General features: G+C 34.7%; 1 protein-coding gene and 1 long non-coding RNA gene across 2 annotated transcripts; one reads left to right on the top strand and one right to left on the bottom strand.

Annotated features, from left to right (window-relative positions):
• Positions 1-663: 663 nt before the first annotated feature.
• Positions 664-6230, bottom strand: LOC149490173 (uncharacterized). Its single transcript, XR_016317602.1, has 3 exons — positions 5931-6230; positions 3553-3667; positions 664-838 (listed from the first exon to the last, which is right to left on the bottom strand). It is a non-coding gene; the product is annotated as an uncharacterized LOC149490173 (long non-coding RNA).
• A 4842-nt stretch (positions 6231-11072) lies between these two features.
• LOC149490172 (uncharacterized) lies at positions 11073-12550 on the top strand. The gene has a single exon (XM_089701112.1). The coding sequence runs from the start codon at positions 11531-11533 to the stop codon at positions 12464-12466; it is 936 nt and encodes a 311-aa protein (XP_089557238.1). The 5' UTR covers positions 11073-11530; the 3' UTR covers positions 12467-12550.
• The last annotated feature ends 6133 nt before the right edge of the window (positions 12551-18683 follow it).

The following is an 18683-nucleotide window of genomic DNA, read 5'->3' as shown; positions in this document are numbered from 1 at the left end:
ATTAGTGTGTCAGTTTGAGTGTAAATTGGTGAGTCCACGCATTAATTGATGTAGACTTGATTAAAATTGAAATGTGTTTGTTTTTGAGTACACAGTGGAACACATGGATGATTTTATTCAATTGGTGGAATAATAATTAATATCTTCCTGTAATGAGTAGATTTTTGTTAATGGGATGTAATTAGAAGTGGTCCTTAAAGGAATATAAGTAAAAGGTATATAGCTCATGAAAGAAATTCAATTCGAGTTTAATCCATCAGTCCTCGGAATCACAGACACAATAGAAAATCTATTGTGTCGCGCCCCGATCGGGCCTTACGGTGGTCAATGGGTTAATCAAACAAAAGCAAAATATAACATATTTAAACTTGTTTTTGAAGTAAACTTCTTTTAGCATGTTGAGAGTAAATATTTAAAGGTCACGTCAGGGCAATACCGTCACGTCATGGAGTAAGGCGACGATTTTGATACCCTTGAATCTTGCCAAAGAAGTTTCACTTCTGACACGTGTGCTCGGCACACACTCTCTCTTCTATCTTGGGATTTTTTTAATATGAATTAAATACTTTCTAATACAATGTATTTTTAAATGCGAAGTGTAACAGAATATTATTTCGAACAACATTTGCATATTCACACGAACCGATCATAAACTTACCATTTCTCTTGGATATTTTAAGATTTCCACACGGCCAGTTATTTCCGATTCGTTTGTTTTATAAATCCGAATCTCTATTTACGATATCTGTTTGACAATACCAGAGGCAGTTTATCGTGAGCGACGATAAAACTGTTGGCGTCAGGAGTTCGCTTCTTTACGATGGTTCTGGCTATATTGCTATATCTGGCTATATCTGGCTATATGACGACGCGGTTGGCGCAGTGGTAAAGTAACTGCCTACTGAGCCGACGGTCCCGGGTTCGATCCCCGGTCAGGGCAAATATTTGTGTGATGAACTCAATTATTTGTTCTTGGGTCTGGGTGTTATTATCTATATATGTATTTATCAAATATTATATTTATCGTCGCCTAGTACCCACAACACAAGCCTTAATTGAGCTTACTGTGGGACTAGGTCGATTTGTGTAATAATGTCCTATAATATTTATTTATTTATTTATTTATTTATATTCCTGTAATCAGAGTATTGTGGTGAGGAAATATTGATAACAGTGAGCTATAGGGACATGATAGTTTAACACCTTGTTGTATATGTGATGATTTGTTTTGGCTTATAAGGAAGTATGGATACTTGCAAACTTAAAAACTATGTGTGGTAGAAAGCTGACGCCAGATCAATATTGAGACATAGTAAAAGGCTATGAAATAGGGACTAGTTTGATTGACTGACAACTATGAACTAACCCAGGATAATCTAAACAATTTTTAGGATAAAATAATCTATTTTGCAATATAAATAAGTAAAAAGCTGACGCAGAGTTACAGATTTAAATAGTAGTAGTAAAACAAAAATGTTATCAATTATCATTGTTAATATCCTTGATAATATTGCTAATTAGCCGCTGTATATATTTCATCTTAGTAACATCTAATTAGGGCATATTCATATAGCTATATCTTATTATAATAATATCGTAGCATATAATTAACAAAATATTCATGTAATGGGAATAACTACACTGCATGCATTTTGAAGGGAACAACTCCAATAATAATTAATTGAATTTAAATGTTACCTTTAAGTGGATAATGTGTATTATCCACTTAAGAGATCGTTATTAGTTGTGATTTGTAAGCATAGGTATTCCCACAGATTATTAAAATTCAGAAGCATTACTTACATGTGTTTAGATTTATAGTCGTTTGGTGTTCAAAATTAAACACGTTTAAATTTTTCTTATCAATGATCATGATTAAAATGGTATATTATTGACCCCAAAAGTCCGAGAACACATCGGTTAACCTACACATGACATTTTCACGGAATCTCTTGTAGAGATACCTCAAAACCATAGGGTCAAGTTAGGCTATTCCAGTGTGAATTAATTAACTATTAAAATAATACAAAGTTGCGTGGGCTGAGGTAAGACACATAGCGGTTGTGTTAGATTTACGAAGGTACAAAACCTTTGAATTATAATGTGTTCAGTGGCCTCTACTAATTTATACCTACTCTGTTTAAGACTGTTAGTGTCATATTATGGTGACTATGATGACAATTAAGGATCTTGTTTAAATAGAATTATTTAAAGACAAATCTTTCACACAGTAGTATGAATATTCTACCCAATTACGCATTTGAAATATAAAAGAAGTCCATAACATTCGGTGGAGCCGTTTAAGAGGACTGCCATCACAAATACAACCACGTTTTTTACATGTTACTTTAAGTATATTAAATTACCCTCAAAATAAGTGTATAACAAAAAAAATAGTGTAAATTAAAAAATTACTAACGATACTGTTCTAATAAACAATATAAAAAAATTAAGACAACCAAAATGTAAATCTTTTCAGAATTAATCTAGAACTGTTATAAATTGCATTTAATTCTTGAACCGTGAAGGATACACAGACTTTGCTTACAGTTTCAGAAAGTTATTTCTATTGTTCATTTTCAGTCATAATGATAATTCAAAAACATAAAAATCGGTCTCGAATTTACTATATTATAAAATCTAAGATTATAAATACAAAAATATGTTTGTTTTTCTGCTACGTTGAAACAGAGCGATTTTATAATTTGATTTTTTTGTCTGGAGGCTAGAAGTGACATATACTTTTTACCGGGGTGAAACATGCCATTCCCATGGGAATTTCCTTTGACTACGCGTACGAAGCCGCGGGCGGAAAGCTAGCTATTTGATATATAAAATTCATTCATTTTTCCTTAAACAAGAAGCTCAGAATGTTTTACTAGCGAGTCATATACACTCACACACACATTCTCACATATATTCACACACACATGTACAAAGCGGTGAAATAGGATCTGTACAGTTCAATAACATACAGTGATTTTGCAATTTTCATTACTTACCGAGTAATACGAAGTTATTATAGAAAACACTCGGTCCCCCGGGGAATATAGAAAGGTACAGCCGTACAGTGCAAACCATAAATATAGTCAAAGAATAATGCTGTATCGAAGTCGTATTTTTACACAATAATTGAGTACAGGTATAGTAATACATTTGTTATTTCGATTTTGTATACAAGTAGATTCACAATTCTAGACCAAATTTACGCTGTTATATTATTTATATCACGCCAGCACTTATTGACTTATACACATTATACTGGATAAATTTTCTCACCGTATACATAAAAATGTTCATTATGGAAGAAGAATTCGTGCGTTATACCTTTTATTTTTTTCTATGTAGGCATTAGAAGCAATCGCTCTTATATGGTAAAGCCTCTATTCTCAAGATTTGATATTAACTTCAGATATATTTACTTTCTGTTTTTAATACCTACAGCATTAAGTATTCTTTCATTAAAAATGCCATTAGATAAAGCTATTCAAACAATACTTAACAAATTCCATTTTTATTTTAACATCGCCCACAATAGCACGATTTACTTACCACCAGGTGTATCTTAGGTCACAAACTATCCAAGTTACTACTCCATCGGGCAATGTGTGTTTACTTAGGCCGGTCCGGGAGATTCACTTAGCAAATATCATTTGCCGCATTTGCTCTGTAATAGCATGAAAATAGAATTTAATAAGCCAGTTAATTGTTTGCGTATTTGATATTTCAATTCCGGATTCCTTGATATTTTTAAGGATATTATATTACTATGAGTACGGGAGTTGTTGTAGGCAGGATAAAAGCAGGATAAGGATGTTTTAATAAAACCGTTTTTTTTGTAACATGAGTATAGGATATAATTATATTAAAGGTATTTTCACATCAAAATACTTGACATTTCAAATGTAATGCGAGTTATCATTCGTAAAACTTATTTATTTGATTTTATTAATATTAGTTCTTGTATTGGTTCCCAATGCTATTTGACCATAAGCTATGTTCTTCCGGATTTGTTTTTAATTTTATTAGGTTAGTCATCTTATTCTGCCTTGCTTCCTCTCTTTGCATCTTCACCAACATTAACAACACCAGCACAGTACAACATAAATAGATAAATTTTGATTCCATGAAAAAGCTCGATTTAAACTCTTTATTCCTGTATATACGCCACAAAAGGCTACTACTACCGTTATAACAATACCCTATAGCCATAACTCCAACGAGGGAAACTAGAAAACATAAGAATTATTTATATGACGCACGCCGACACATGCGTCATAACAAAGGTGACGGCATTCCACCAGATAAAAAGCCCTTATATAAGGGAATTTATTTTATAACGTGTGGCGAGGCGCCAGCTTTGTATACGCTATTGTCATTTATGACTTGTTTTTCAGTATAACGCATGTGGAAATAAAATATGTTTTATAATCTACTTCTGGGAGCAGTGGTGGCTCAGTGGTGAGACCTCGGACTTCGAATCGATAAGTCCGGGGTTCGAGACCAGGCGAGCGCGCAGGAAATCAATTGATTTTTCAATTTATTTGCGCATGTTGTAACATCACCACTGCTCGAACGGTGAAGGTAAACATCGTGAGGAAACCGACATGTCGAAGAATCAAAAGTTCGACGACATGTGTCATCCGCCAACCCGCACTTGGCCAGCGTGGTGGATTATGGCCTGTACCCTCATAGGAGGCCCGTGTCCCAGCAGTGGGAACGTATATGGGCTGATAATGATGATGAATCTACTTCTACCAAGAAGTTCATCAGGTCTTGATAGGAAAGACCTGATGAACACGGCGAATTTTACTATGTAAGTATCTCTTCACAGTATGAACCTTTGATGACTACGGTCTTCTGCTGATAAAGGAACATTAATAGCCAATTAACGGCAAATTTAAAATCGTCATAAAAGCCGTTGTTTTATGTCATTACAAATTTTGATGACAATACACTTGAACGTATAATACTACTAGGTTTCCGCCCGCGGCTTCGCCCGCGCAGTCAAAGAAAAACCCGCATAGTTCCCGTTCCCGTGGGATTTCCGGGATTGCGTCATTTTCCCGGGATAAAAAGTAGCCTATGTCCTTTCTCGGGTATCAAAATATCTCCATACCAAATTTCATGAAAATTGGTTTAGTAGTTTAGGCGTGATTGAGTAACAGACAGACAGACAGAGTTACTTTCGCATTTATAATATTAGTATGGATTCACATATAGAAATATGCCCAAAGAAGCACCTGCCTTCCTTAACTAGGATCTAATTAAAATTAACAACTGACATCATTAATCAATTATATATGTAATCCTTCTGATCCGAACACAGATCTTATCGCGAGTCACTTCCAATTTCAATCAAGCAGCTCACCATACCATCTTACATACATCCCTTAATTGGTGCGGATTTCGGTCTTCACCGATACATGTGTCGGAGTGTATGCACAGCATCCCAAACAATGACAGGAGCCGACTTAAGCCGTATCATTAGTAAGGGAGATTAAGGAATCCACCCATGGTGCAGCTATAACTTCTAAACACTTCTCCATTGACCTAATTCCAATTGGAAACTGTTCCTTTTAAAGTGACGTCAATCGGACTTAATCTCTTACTCGTACATTGCTAATTGAATACAAGACCAGGAAAAATGGTTAACGGAGCAGTTGAACTACGTCTATAATTAGAGATCACAATGTATTTTACAAGAAACTACAAGGTAAAGATCCTGCAGCACCGCCAGAGTTCCAAGTCTGTCAGTTCATTGGTTACTAATTAACGTCCAGCAGCCCACATCAGCATACATAAATATTACTGAGCCTTAGAAATTTAAAGTTTCATAATATGATCCAACCCATAAAGCGCAATTAGTTTACCAGCAATCACTTCAATCATTATTCGAACGCTTAAAACATCAGGACAAATCCACTTACCATAGAATAATAGTTAACATATCCGTATTCTTTGCAATACCAACAAAGATAGCATAGCTAGAGATGGCAACAGACCTCGAGAAGCTAATAATACGTTATATATCGAAGAGCAGCTGAGTAAATATTAGCGTTTTGTGGTCGCAATAACCAACTCGGCTATGAGCTGTAATTTATCGACGCGTTTGCCATGCGGGTGCAATCTCTATTTTGATGACCATTGGCGCAGTGGATGGAAACTGTTATTATCTTTTTAGAATAAAAACTGGATTATATAATGTCCTGTATTGAAAATGGAATAATCTATATCTATGATGGTGAAAGAAAGAAGAAAGAAAGAACTTTATTGTCATTTAACGATATGCCACACAATATAACAAAAAAAAACACATAAAAAAGCTAAAAAAAGAAAGAACTTAAAAACTAATTGCACAGAATTATAATTTCACAATTATAATAAGTAATACCTATTCAAGGAAAAACGATCGGATACATATCGATAAAATTTTGTATTTATTTATTCTTGAACCAATTTACAAACACGCTCCACGAAATCAAAGCAACCACAATTGTATAATCAAAATGGACTATTTCAATATTGATGCCTCTATTGAATTAAGGAAAGGTAAGTAAGCAATTAAAGTGATGGATATAACGCTCATTGTTGACTCACCTTTCAACTGCGGGTAGTAAAATAGGGTATTGATTGGTTCCATCGTGCTTAACTCGATAGACATAATTTAAGCATACTGTAAACATTGGAAAAGTTTAGGTTGAAAGAAAAGATCGGGAAATCAGTGTTGCTGTTTTTGGAAGTTTGTTCAATTACATAAAAAACTCGGAATTATACAAATCATACAATGATACAAGATATTGTCATGTTCAAAATTTGGTTCGTTGCTCTGAGAACATGTTTTTCCAAAAAAAATTATGTATTTTTTAAGAGAAAAATTGAGAACTTAATAATACCTGTTATTTATTAAATTAGATTTATTTTCGAAGCGTTAATGAAATAGGATTAAGAAGTTCATACATTACACTACTTGTGTTTGATATTATATCATGAGGTAGGTGAGAATTCCTCATAATGGAGCGACGGACTCATAATTCAAAATAAAGCAGGGCAGGCACAATCTCGTTTGCGATTTAGTCGCAAACAACAATACATCCTTAACCAGTACTGTCAAACCCAATAAATGATTATTAAGTAATATGTTAGATATTCCTTTTTATTCGAAACGTATCATTTGCGAAATGGTAACTTTTTTTTAAGTATGAATGCCGTTTTTTTGCGCAGTAACGTGAACGCGTAGTAAATCTCCTTTAATTTATTTTTCAGCTTTATCCGATAAATCTCATATCAAAACACTAAGTATTTGAACCAGACAATTATTAACAAAATGACACGACACTCAAATATATCAAAGACATTGTCCCTTCCGAATCGATGATAAAAAAGGCTGTAACTTTTGATTGTCAACATATAACAGCCCTGGACGGTAATGAGCGTATTATGTAAAGGGTTCAGTCTATTCAGAGAAATAAATTAGATTCCCAAGTACAATGGAGTCGCTACACGACGGAAGTACATCTATTACAGGCACAAATGACAGTAAGGTGAATGTCACAATGGGGGAAGGAATTCGCGACTGCTGCGACTCTATTTATCTACTTTTATTGTGACGTAGCCTCGATTTGGTACGCGGCTGTTTTCTGGATATTGTATGTTGTAAGTATACGAGAAAGAACGTGTGGTTAAAATAAAAATAAATATATAGTCAAAGAAATTTTTTCATTGTTACTTAATCAGCTCGATTATAGAAACCATTAAATAGGAATTCATGAACAATCAAGATCGATTTTCTAGTACCATAATTTTACATAGCTAAAAATAAACATTATCATAAATAATATATACATGTCCATTCCTACGCGAATAAAAATAATAAAAGCTAAGACAAAACGAAAGAAGAGAAAAGTCGCAACAACATTCTACACGCACCTTTACCCTCTCCTAATGTCAACTATTAGGTCGAAAACCTAAACAACCTCGCACACGAAGGGAACAAAAGTGAAAATCTCACTAGTTTAAATGAATGGAGATTATTGATCACAGTTAATCCACTTAACATGTTAATGGGCCGTTTAGCTGTAACGGCAAGTGAACAGCGATACAGTTTTTTACTTTTTGCGCAGTGTAGAGAGGGCTTTAGTTCTGTTTTTTATGAGCGAGAAGCATCAGGTCACACATATGAAAACGAGCTTTGTAAAGTGCTCGAATGAGATTGTTAGAGGATACCATTTTTTAGCACTAAATGAGAAAGAAAATTGTGTTACGATTATGTAGTTAAACAAAATTATCGACGATATCTTCAAAGAAAAGCTGCTTTTAATCACAACATCGATAAAATATACATAATGTCAAAGAAAACATCTTCCCAATTCCCGAGGGAAAATTTTGACAATAATTATCCACTTCCTGGAAGTCGCGACGAAATTTGTTTTCGTACAACGAATAAAAAGCCTATAATTATATACGGTAGTTAATCAAAATAGTTGAAAAATTCGTGAGCGCACAAATATGAGCAATATTGTCACTTCCATGCGCAATACGTACTTAAAATAAATATCACGGCCAATAAAATGTGCGAGTTTTATGCAGATATGAGCGTTACAAGAAGTTATGGTTCGCATGCAAACGATAGCCTGAATCACACGAATGGTATTGCCATGTCACGGACACGAGGATCGCCTGGCTGAGAGCCATGCCCAAAAATATGCAGTCCGAAAAAAAATTGCATAGACTTAGGCTGGATAGCGACGAACGTTTCTAAAAATTAGTTTGTTTGGCGAGGTATTTGGTAATGATTAGATTTCATATAAAAAATTAGTTGTCACTAGCTGCGCTCCGCGGTTTCACCTGCGTGGCTCCGGTGCTGTTGGTCGTAGCGTGATGATATATAGCCTTCCTTGATGAATGGGCTATCTAACACCGAAATAATTTTTCAAATTGGACCAGTAGTTCCTGAGATTAGCGCGTTCAAACAAACAAACAAACTCAGCTTTATAATATTATTATATTAAGTATAGATTAAGGACTTTCCCTTTCAAATTACTTACACATTATCGTTTAATGGATATTTAATAATAAATATACAATGTATATTTTTGTTCATACAGTCTTTTTTAAACAAAAACCTTATTTTCTTATTATCGGTTTCATTCGTGGCATCGTATCATTTGTGACGGTTTAAGTTTAACATCCCCAGAGCGATTCAACGCCACTACCGTTCGTTAAAAGTATGGAGAAAAAACGTTCGTCAACAACCAGCCTAAACCCCCTCAGCCTATATCTGGTAACTTTTGACAAGTCCTTCCAATCTCAGTTCCGATGAGTGCTCGATGAAGCTATCCCAGTTCAACTTTTTGTACGAATATTCTTTTATCGACGGTAGACGAAGATAGATGAATGGAAAATTTTATTCTATATCGGGATATTCGATTGATCTAAATATAGGTTTCGTAAAATATTTTTGTTAGTTTTTGATTCATTACATTTGTTAGTACCTATCGTTGACGTACCTACTATAAGTACGTCAACGTTAGAACGATTCTATAGCGTATTAAAAATAATAAGAATAACATTTTATCCAAACAAATAATATCCAGATACAAATAACATTTCATACCGGGATGGATAAGTTAGAATGTACTTGTAAGCCTTATGACCCTTTTTATTATAACATCACAAGACATCGACATATTAGGTACCATATCCACAACACTTACAACTTCAACTCAAGAAATGAACTCAAACATGTTTTTATTCAATTAGACTTCTTCCAGAAGCACTTTTGAATCGTCATATTTTTAACATTTACCACCGATTCGAAAAGTATGGAGAAAAACCGGCAAGAAACTTCATATAAATAGCTACACTTCCTAAATTTCCACTTGTATATAAATATTAAGTAGAAAATAAATAGCAATGTTCTTAGCCCGGTTTAAGTGTAACATGTCTCGGCAGTTTCGTTGTTTTACCGTTGAGGGCAATTTATTTGAGACCGGCTTGCACCTGGGCCACGTGCATGCTTGGTCATACGTGGCTATAAAATGTACCTAACTTTATTTTGTGTATATGTTGTAAGGGAGGGACTTGAGAATGCGCTATTTATGTGACTTGGTTGATGGTCTAGGCGGCCAAACATTTGCAGAGTCGTTCATTTGCAGACATTTCGCCTCTACAAATTGCCGAATGTAAAGCTATGGGAAATGACTATCAGGAAAGAATTGACGAGGGAATAAAGCAAAGAGAAGCAAGGGTAAGGAAAAGCACACGGGCCTCCAGCTGATTCATCGAATGAAACACAGTGGCACTCGCATGCTAAGATCTATCTATCTATATAAATTTATAAAGAATAGAAAAAATTCGATCACGAGGCGGGACTCGAACCCGCATCCTTCGCGCCATTCCGGGGCGGATGCCTCACCAACTCAGCCACTCGTGACCCGCCCGAGTGATCGAATTTATTCTATTCTTTTTTAGTTTTATGTGTCTGAAGGGACACACCGCGCGCCATCTATTGAGATGATTAACAACCATTTCAACCAATATGAAGCACTTTTCAGTGAATACAATATTGTAACGATGGAACACGACCTTTTTTTTTGTTGAATTTATATTTTTGGTTTTATGGCATTCAAAATGCTTTATAAATATAAATTTATAAAGAATAGAAAAAATAAAAATTTATATTTATAAAGCATTTTGAATGCCATAAAACCAAAAATATAAATTCAACAAAAAAAAAGGTCGTGTTCCATCGTTACAATATTGTATTCACTGAAAAGTGCTTCATATTGGTTGAAATGGTTGTTAATCATCTCAATAGATGGCGCGCGGTGTGTCCCTTCAGACACATAAAACTAAAAAAGAATAGAATAAATTCGATCACTCGGGCGGGTCACGAGTGGCTGAGTTGGTGAGGCATCCGCCCCGGAATGGCGCGAAGGATGCGGGTTCGAGTCCCGCCTCGTGATCGAATTTTTTCTATTCTTTATAAATTTATATTTATAAAGCATTTTGAATGCCATAAAACCAAAAATATAAATTCAACATCTATCTATCTGTCAATCAGAGTTGACAGTTGACAGTTGCAGTGATAGTTTGTTCTCATACATTTTTAATTATTAAAAATATTTTAATTAAGTTTTAAAAGTTAAAAGTGAATAAAAGTGAACTTATATGACCTAATTGTTCAAATAAAAAGTTATCTTGGTTGTTTTTAGTGCTTAAACATAACTGTGAGTACTCTAAGTAAACAGCTGACGAACAGCTGATCTTACGTGTCCATCCGAACAGCTGATCCTTTTAAAATAACAGTCACTTTTAATCCCTGGTGTTCTTCCTTTCGTCCTAATGCTGGTGATATATTATTAATTCATGAACACTGTATGTTGAGCCAAACGAAATAGAATATAAGTAATAGAAAATATAAGAATCATAATTAAAATTAAACTAAGCACTGCGAAGCTTCCTTTCTCGCCATCTGTCGGATTAAGGTTGAATTATTCTTAATCAAATATCAATATTCAATACCATTATGGCTAATAAATGCAATGCATGCGGCAAATTTTTTGCGTCGGCAGATGGCGCTAAATGCAATAAATGCTGCGCGCTGTATCATAAGCCATGTTGTAGCCCAGATGCCCGTTCGAATGCAAAGTGGATCTGCAAAGCGTGCAAAGCTAAAGCCAATAAAGCAGCGGAGACGGTATCTGCTCCTGAACGAGAAGCCGATGTTTTTCTGGATGTCGAGCCCCCCCAACAACAGGGGTCACCTTCTCTTGTAAGGGAATTAAAACTATTGCGGTCGGAGCTGTCTACCTTTAGACTTGAGATGTCTAGACTAACAACATTGGTAGCTAGTTTCGGTACGCGTCTCGACGGCCTGGAGGAACGGGTATCGCAATTAGAAAGTAAACCGTGCTGCGAAAATCTCGAGTCTATAGACTTATTAAAAAGGCAATTAAATGAATCACAACAGGAAAACCTACTTAACGATGTCGAGATTACTGGCGTAAATGAAAGTAGCGGAGAGAACCTCTTACACGTTGTTATAACCTTAGCACAAAAGATAGGTTTATCTATCGAGGAGCGCGACATAGTAAACGTGCGTAGACGCGGTACGCGGCGGCAAGCGGAAACCGACGGCGGAACGGCGCGCGCACGGCCCATAGTCGTACGTCTGACTCGCCGGCACCTGCGCGACGAACTGTTGCATGCGGCGCGCGTGCGCCGCGGCGCGGATACCGCTGGCACGGGAGTCGGTGGCGAGCCGCGACGATTTTATATAAACGAGCATTTAACATATGCAAATCGAAATCTTTTCTATATAGCACGAGAAAGGCTCGGGGGTGAAAAAAATTGGCGTTTTATCTGGACGCGTGGCGGAAATATTTATGCCAGAAAAGATAGTAAATCAGAAAAAACTACTATAAAATCACAAGATGATATCGATAGGGTTTTTTGTTTATAATATTGTTTGTATTATGTAATCTCGCAGATTGTGTTAATTTTAAGTCTAGTTATATTTTTATCAATACTCAATTTAATAACCAGTCTTACTCAGCGTTTTTATTATTTTACATTATGTTCATTCTTTCCTCTTCTCTCAAAAAAATAATGCATTTATTTTTTATGCACATAATTAGCTATGTCTGTGTTATATTAATGGCAGTGCAATATATTGTAGGTAGATATTTCTTAGTTTTTATATTTTTAAATCTAGATGCTTACAGTTATAAAACAAATATTGTTAGTTACTCTCAATGCTATTTAAATACATTTCCTGTGTACTCAATGAATGAAATTTTATTTTATTATGTACGTTGTATCTCGGTTGGTACTTCATACTTTATAGGAACTATTATTAATAATATTCTTTTTTATTGGTCACGGAACATATTATATTATTTCGTATACAATTATTTCATTGCATATTATGTAAACTGTGAGGATAATAATATAAAGTTAGTTCGGTTATTTATAATATTATATAGATTAAATGCACTAGCCATAAATATCGTTTGTGGAAATTTTATATTGTTTTTGTTAAAAGTAATATATTTTAGACTTCATGACAGTGGCGGGCTTTTACACTTCTTTAAATATTGTATTGAAACCTTTTCTCGTTATTTTTTCATACATATATATACTATATCTTTACAAATTACTGTGATCGTTTTTATCTATATACCATTTATTATATTGAAATATTTTATTTATTTCATTATATTATTTTGCTTGAGAATTGTATTATATTATATCATATTATTAACAATGCCTATTAGAAAAAATCTCATAATTGGTTTCTTGAATGCTTGCTCACTGGGAACTGGACATGAGGAGCTATTTATTGCTATTAAGCGACACAACGTTGATGTTTTGGGGTTGAACGAGACCTGGCTAAGACAAGGAGAAGAGGGCCGTGCTCCCAGATTCTCCGAATATCGTCTAATACATACCCCACGTCCACAGCAGATACGCAGTCGCGGTGGAGGCGTTGGTTTCTACATCAGAAAAAGTCTAAATTTTCGAACTTTACAGCATCCTTGTTGGTCTGATGTGGAGCAAATGTGGGTCGCAATCAAGGTGAGGGGTAAAAGTATTGTCATTGGTACTGGATATCGCCCCCCATGGTTTTCTGTCGACACCTTCTTTAACGCTCTTTACGATTCCGTAGTTAGTTTCTCATGGGCTGACCATTTAATTATTGTAGGAGACTTCAACGTAAATTATAGTGACAGTAAATCTTTAGGCTATCGGAACCTAAATGAATTTTTAGAACTCACTAAATTATCCCAATTTGTCAACGAACCAACGCACTTTACCACGCATAATGAATCATTACTTGATCTGGTGTGTGCAGATATTTCTGCAGAACAAGTCACTGTCGATCACATCAGTAATCTCAGTGACCATTCATTTATAGTATGTGAATTTAGTTTGGTCGTAGAAAAACACATACCAAAAAAGAGTATATATAGGCCTTTAAAGAATATTGACTTATCTATTTTTAAAGATATTATGACTGGGATTAACTGGGACCTTATTATAGACCAAAAAGATGTAAATAAATCTGTTTCTAACCTTGATGACTTAGTTATTTCTATTTTTGACGTGTTTGCTCCGTTTAAAACAATAAACCTAAAAAATCATAACTATCCATGGGTTACATACAATATTAAGCAGTTAATGAAACGAAGAGATGAAGCTCATTACAAGTATAAAGTTTCGAAAATTAGCTCCCACCAGGAGTATTATAAAGATTTGAAAAGGGTTGTAATTGATGCTATGGAGCGCGAAAAAACTTGTTATTTTAATACTTTTGTTAACACTAATATGAGTAATCCTAAGATCCTTTGGAAAACTATAAAAAATAATGTTAATGTTAATAATGGGAATGATGCTGCGTTACCTGATCATCTTAGAAAACCTGATGAAATTAATAGACATTTTCTCGATGTACCTGGCGACATCACTGCACCCGATTCCGCGGTGGATTTCTTTATGCAGAACAAGAAGGGAGACTTGCAATTTTCTCTGAGAACTGTCTCACAAAAAGAGGTTTTAGAACATTTCAGAAGTTTGAAATCCAACGCGGTTGGCTGTGATGGCATGTCGCTAGAGATGCTGAAATTATTGTTGCCATACATCATTGATATAATGACTTTGATTTTCAACGCTTCCATCACATCGAATACCTTTCCTTATCTTTGGCGTAAGGCACTAGTAACACCGCTGCCAAAAAACAATAACCCAGTACATTTCAAGGATTTACGACCGGTTAGTATTTTGCCGTGCCTGTCCAAGGTCTTAGAGAAAATAGTCTGTGACCAGCTTAGAAAGTACTTAGAGTCCAACGATATTTTACCTAACCTTCAATCTGGGTTTAGGAAGTATAGAAGTACCACTAGTGCTTTGATCGATGTCGTCGATAACGTACTGGAGGCACAAGATAAAGGAGAAGGTACCATACTAGTCTTATTAGATTACTCACGTGCCTTTGATTCTATTAATATAAAGTTGCTACTCTCAAAACTTACATATTATGGGTTTGATGCGAACACGGTAATGTGGTTTGAAAGTTACCTTACAAATCGCTCACAGGTCGTTAAAATAGGTGGAGATGATGCATGTACTTCTCAGAGTGTCCGGGTTACTAGAGGCGTTCCGCAAGGCTCCATACTCGGTCCACTGCTATTCATTTTGTACACAGCGGATGTCACAAATGTCATAAAACATTGTAAATATCATATATATGCTGATGACATACAATTATACATTTCTTTTAAAGTGAGTGAGATGGACGTTGCCTTGACAAAGTTTCAAGAAGATCTAAATAATATTGTTTCATGGTCAAAAACTAACTGCCTCGTTTTAAACCCAAGTAAAAGTAAATACATGATTTTAGGAACCAGGTGCCAAGTTAATGCCATCGCAAGCCAAAAACCATGTTTGTCAATAAGCGGAGAACAAATAGAAAGGGTTATGGAAGCACGCAATTTAGGTGTAGTCTTTGACGAATCCTTACGTTTTCATAATCACATAATTAATATTTCAAAAAATTGTTTCTATCGTCTTAAATTATTGTACAGAATAAGAAATTATCTTAATGTAAACGTTCGAAAACTATTATGTGAATCGCTGATCCTCTCAAAATTTAATTATGCTAGCACTGTCATAGGTCCCCGGTTATTAGCATCAACTAAAAAAATAATACAGAGGGTACAAAATGCTTGCACTCGCTTTTGCCACAATATTCCACCACGAGCCCATGTCACCCCGTATTTGAACAGCAGTAACACTTTAAAGATGGAGTATCGACGGCAAATACATCTAGCTACACTTTTATTTAACGTAGTTAAGTACAAAGTACCAGCCTATTTGTACAAAAAGCTAAAGTGGTTGTCGGAGTCAAACACGAGTCACTCAACACGGTACAGGAATGTACTGATGGAAGTGCCCCTCCACAGAACTGCAGCATTTAGGGGTAGCTTTAAATTTAGTGCCTCTAAGTGCTGGAATGACTTGCCACCACCGATCCGCAATAGCAACAATGTATTGGGCTTCAAAAACAAATTGAAGTCCCATTTGCTCTGCTTACAAAAAGGTTCTGAGGTCGGGGCTCCAAACACGTGACTCGGTACGGCTCTGGTGATAATTCTATTTGTAGTTGTTTTTTATATTAATAATATAATTATGATGTATCGCGTATTAGTATTGTATCTTCTTGTAGAATGTATTATTGTCTGTTATGTAAGTAATAATTCTTTATAATATATATATATGTTTCCTATCTACTATATTATATTCTTATATATTATATACATAATTACTTTTATTTTTATTTTTTCATAATATGTACACTGCCACTGTCAAGTTGTCAATGTGGTGTCCACTGAAAATCAGTGGAGAATCTAAGCGTCTTATATGTCCTTAGATTCTCAAACCACTGAGTGGATATTATCCATTTTGTGCCGTTGTAACTAGTTATAAGTTAATTTTATTTATTTTTTATGTAAATTAATGTGCATCGGTACAAATAAATGTATTTTCTTTCTTTCTTTCTTTCTAATCATATCATGCCGATTTCTGGAACCTTCCCCGGTGCGAACTGGCCCAGTTCATGCTTAAGCGTGCTTGACTCCCTCATTCAAATTCACTACTATGTGAAAGTGAAATTGGAAGTATTTGTCTTCTGGAAATGCGAACTTTGAATTGGAATGCACGGCTATATTATATCAAAAGAATTATGAAATTGTGAGGAAGTAAAGAGAGATCTTAAGAGTCTACGCATCAAGCGTAGTATCGCACCGTAGAACAGCTGAGCCCTACGTAGAACCGTAGAGCCCTAGCCCTTCGTAAAATGTTGATTTTAGTTATCGAATTTATTCCATACTTCCCTACAAATTTATAACAACGAAAATACTTAGCACAAAAATAATAATAATATATATAAAAGAGCACTATCAACATTCATTTCATATCCTTTTATAACCTAACTGCGACACCTTTTCAAGAATTTACACTCGTAGAAACTAAAGAAAATCTCTATCTAACTCTAAATTTTCTTAATCATTTATTCATTATGTCAATAGAAGATGTGAGTTCACACGCGGCCGAGTGCTCTGCACACACCGGAACACGAGTGTATTGTAAATCTTACACTGTTCTACCTTTTGATACACTACTGTTTGCTAATGCCATTTAAATAGTCTAAAATGGCTTCACATACTCGTTCCTTTTTAACCGACGTTTCTAAATGAGGTTCAGAAATCGTAGTATATTTTAGTTTCGTTTTATTTTGAAGTGAAACTTCTTGAGGCGCGTTGAGTGTAAAATTTCAAGGTTGCATCATGGCAATACCGTCACGTCATGGATTTTGGTATCTTTGAATCTTGCTAAAGAAGTTTCACTTTTGACACTTGTACTCTCCACGCACGCTCTTTTATTTATAAAGCATATTAATACTTTCTCCTGAGCTTATTACCACAGATTACTAAACAGCTACTACGTAAATATAAAGTCAAAAATACGATGCATAATAAATGTTTAAATATAGATCATAAAAGTTTCCAGTTTCGACTGTGGAGTAAACTAAATTAGTAATCAAACTTTTATCACATACCTACTACTGAAATGACGTCACGCAAATCGTTTTAGTTTATGGTACAAACGTGGATCTATGTTATAGATCTAATTTAATTGGAAATAGAAATTCTTCTAAATATTATGCGCAAGTAGGATTTATTAGAAAAAATTAAAAAAAGAACAAAACATGTGTATCATACAAAAATTACCTAATTACTTTGGCTATAATCTTTCAACTACACGTTTTGTAATTAAATAAACATTAAAAAAAAATATATTATACCAGAACAAGAAGGGAATTTTCAAACACTAACAAACACACGCATAAACTTTATATTTTCCAAACTCCACTAATCTGCAACGTACTAACACACACAATCGAACATGCCCACATACGAACTCTATAAGTACAAACATTTCCCAGTATCAATGCCGAAAGATTCTCAGGGCTCACCCTACGGCACACCCACATACAATCTCCAAATCCCTAACTATATTAAACTTGAAGATGAAGATTTGAAACTTCTGTGAGCTTCTGTTAAGTATTCCGCCTTAGGACTTAAATACGACATTAACATACCGCGTCTTCATGCGCCGTTTCAGATTATCCTTCATAATTTTTAATGCCACTGCTTGGTGATTGGCCTATTATCGTTACGAGAGTTTCATGCATTAGATTAATTTTGGCTTTAAGAATTGCCTCATTGGAATTTCAATTAAATATAGAACTTATTTCATTTGATGGAAAGTTTGGAAGTCGATTCGCCCTATTTTCAGATTACCATAGCTGGGTCACCAGTCATATAATATATAAAATCAATCATAATATAAAAATCTGTCAGCCTGCCTGTTAATGCGTATATTTGATTTTTTTCTCAATAGATTTTCCAAATAGGATAACCTATGTGATCACTTCAAATACAATATGAATATGTCTGTGGTATTTAAAAAGAAAAAAAGGTTTATTGACACAAAATTGTAGCGACGCGACGTCAGTTCATTATCAGAAATTGTTTATTATGTTTAGAATGGTTTATCAGTAAAATCAAATCTTTAAATTACTTGTATCGGTCATTATTATTAAAAATATGTAATCGTAA

This window comes from Colias philodice, chromosome 2 (assembly GCF_061535455.1).
Source record: "Colias philodice isolate Cphi_HAF_F1 chromosome 2, ilColPhil1 Martin Lab GWU primary, whole genome shotgun sequence".
NCBI lineage: Eukaryota > Metazoa > Arthropoda > Insecta > Lepidoptera > Pieridae > Colias > Colias philodice.
Note: the sequence above shows the minus strand (reverse complement) of the source record. Positions and strands in the feature narration are given on the sequence as shown.

Coding starts and splice junctions, on each gene's coding strand:
- LOC149490172 (XM_089701112.1), top strand. CDS start 11,531: ATGGCTAATAAATGCAATGCATGCGGCAAATTTTTTGCGTCGGCAGAT.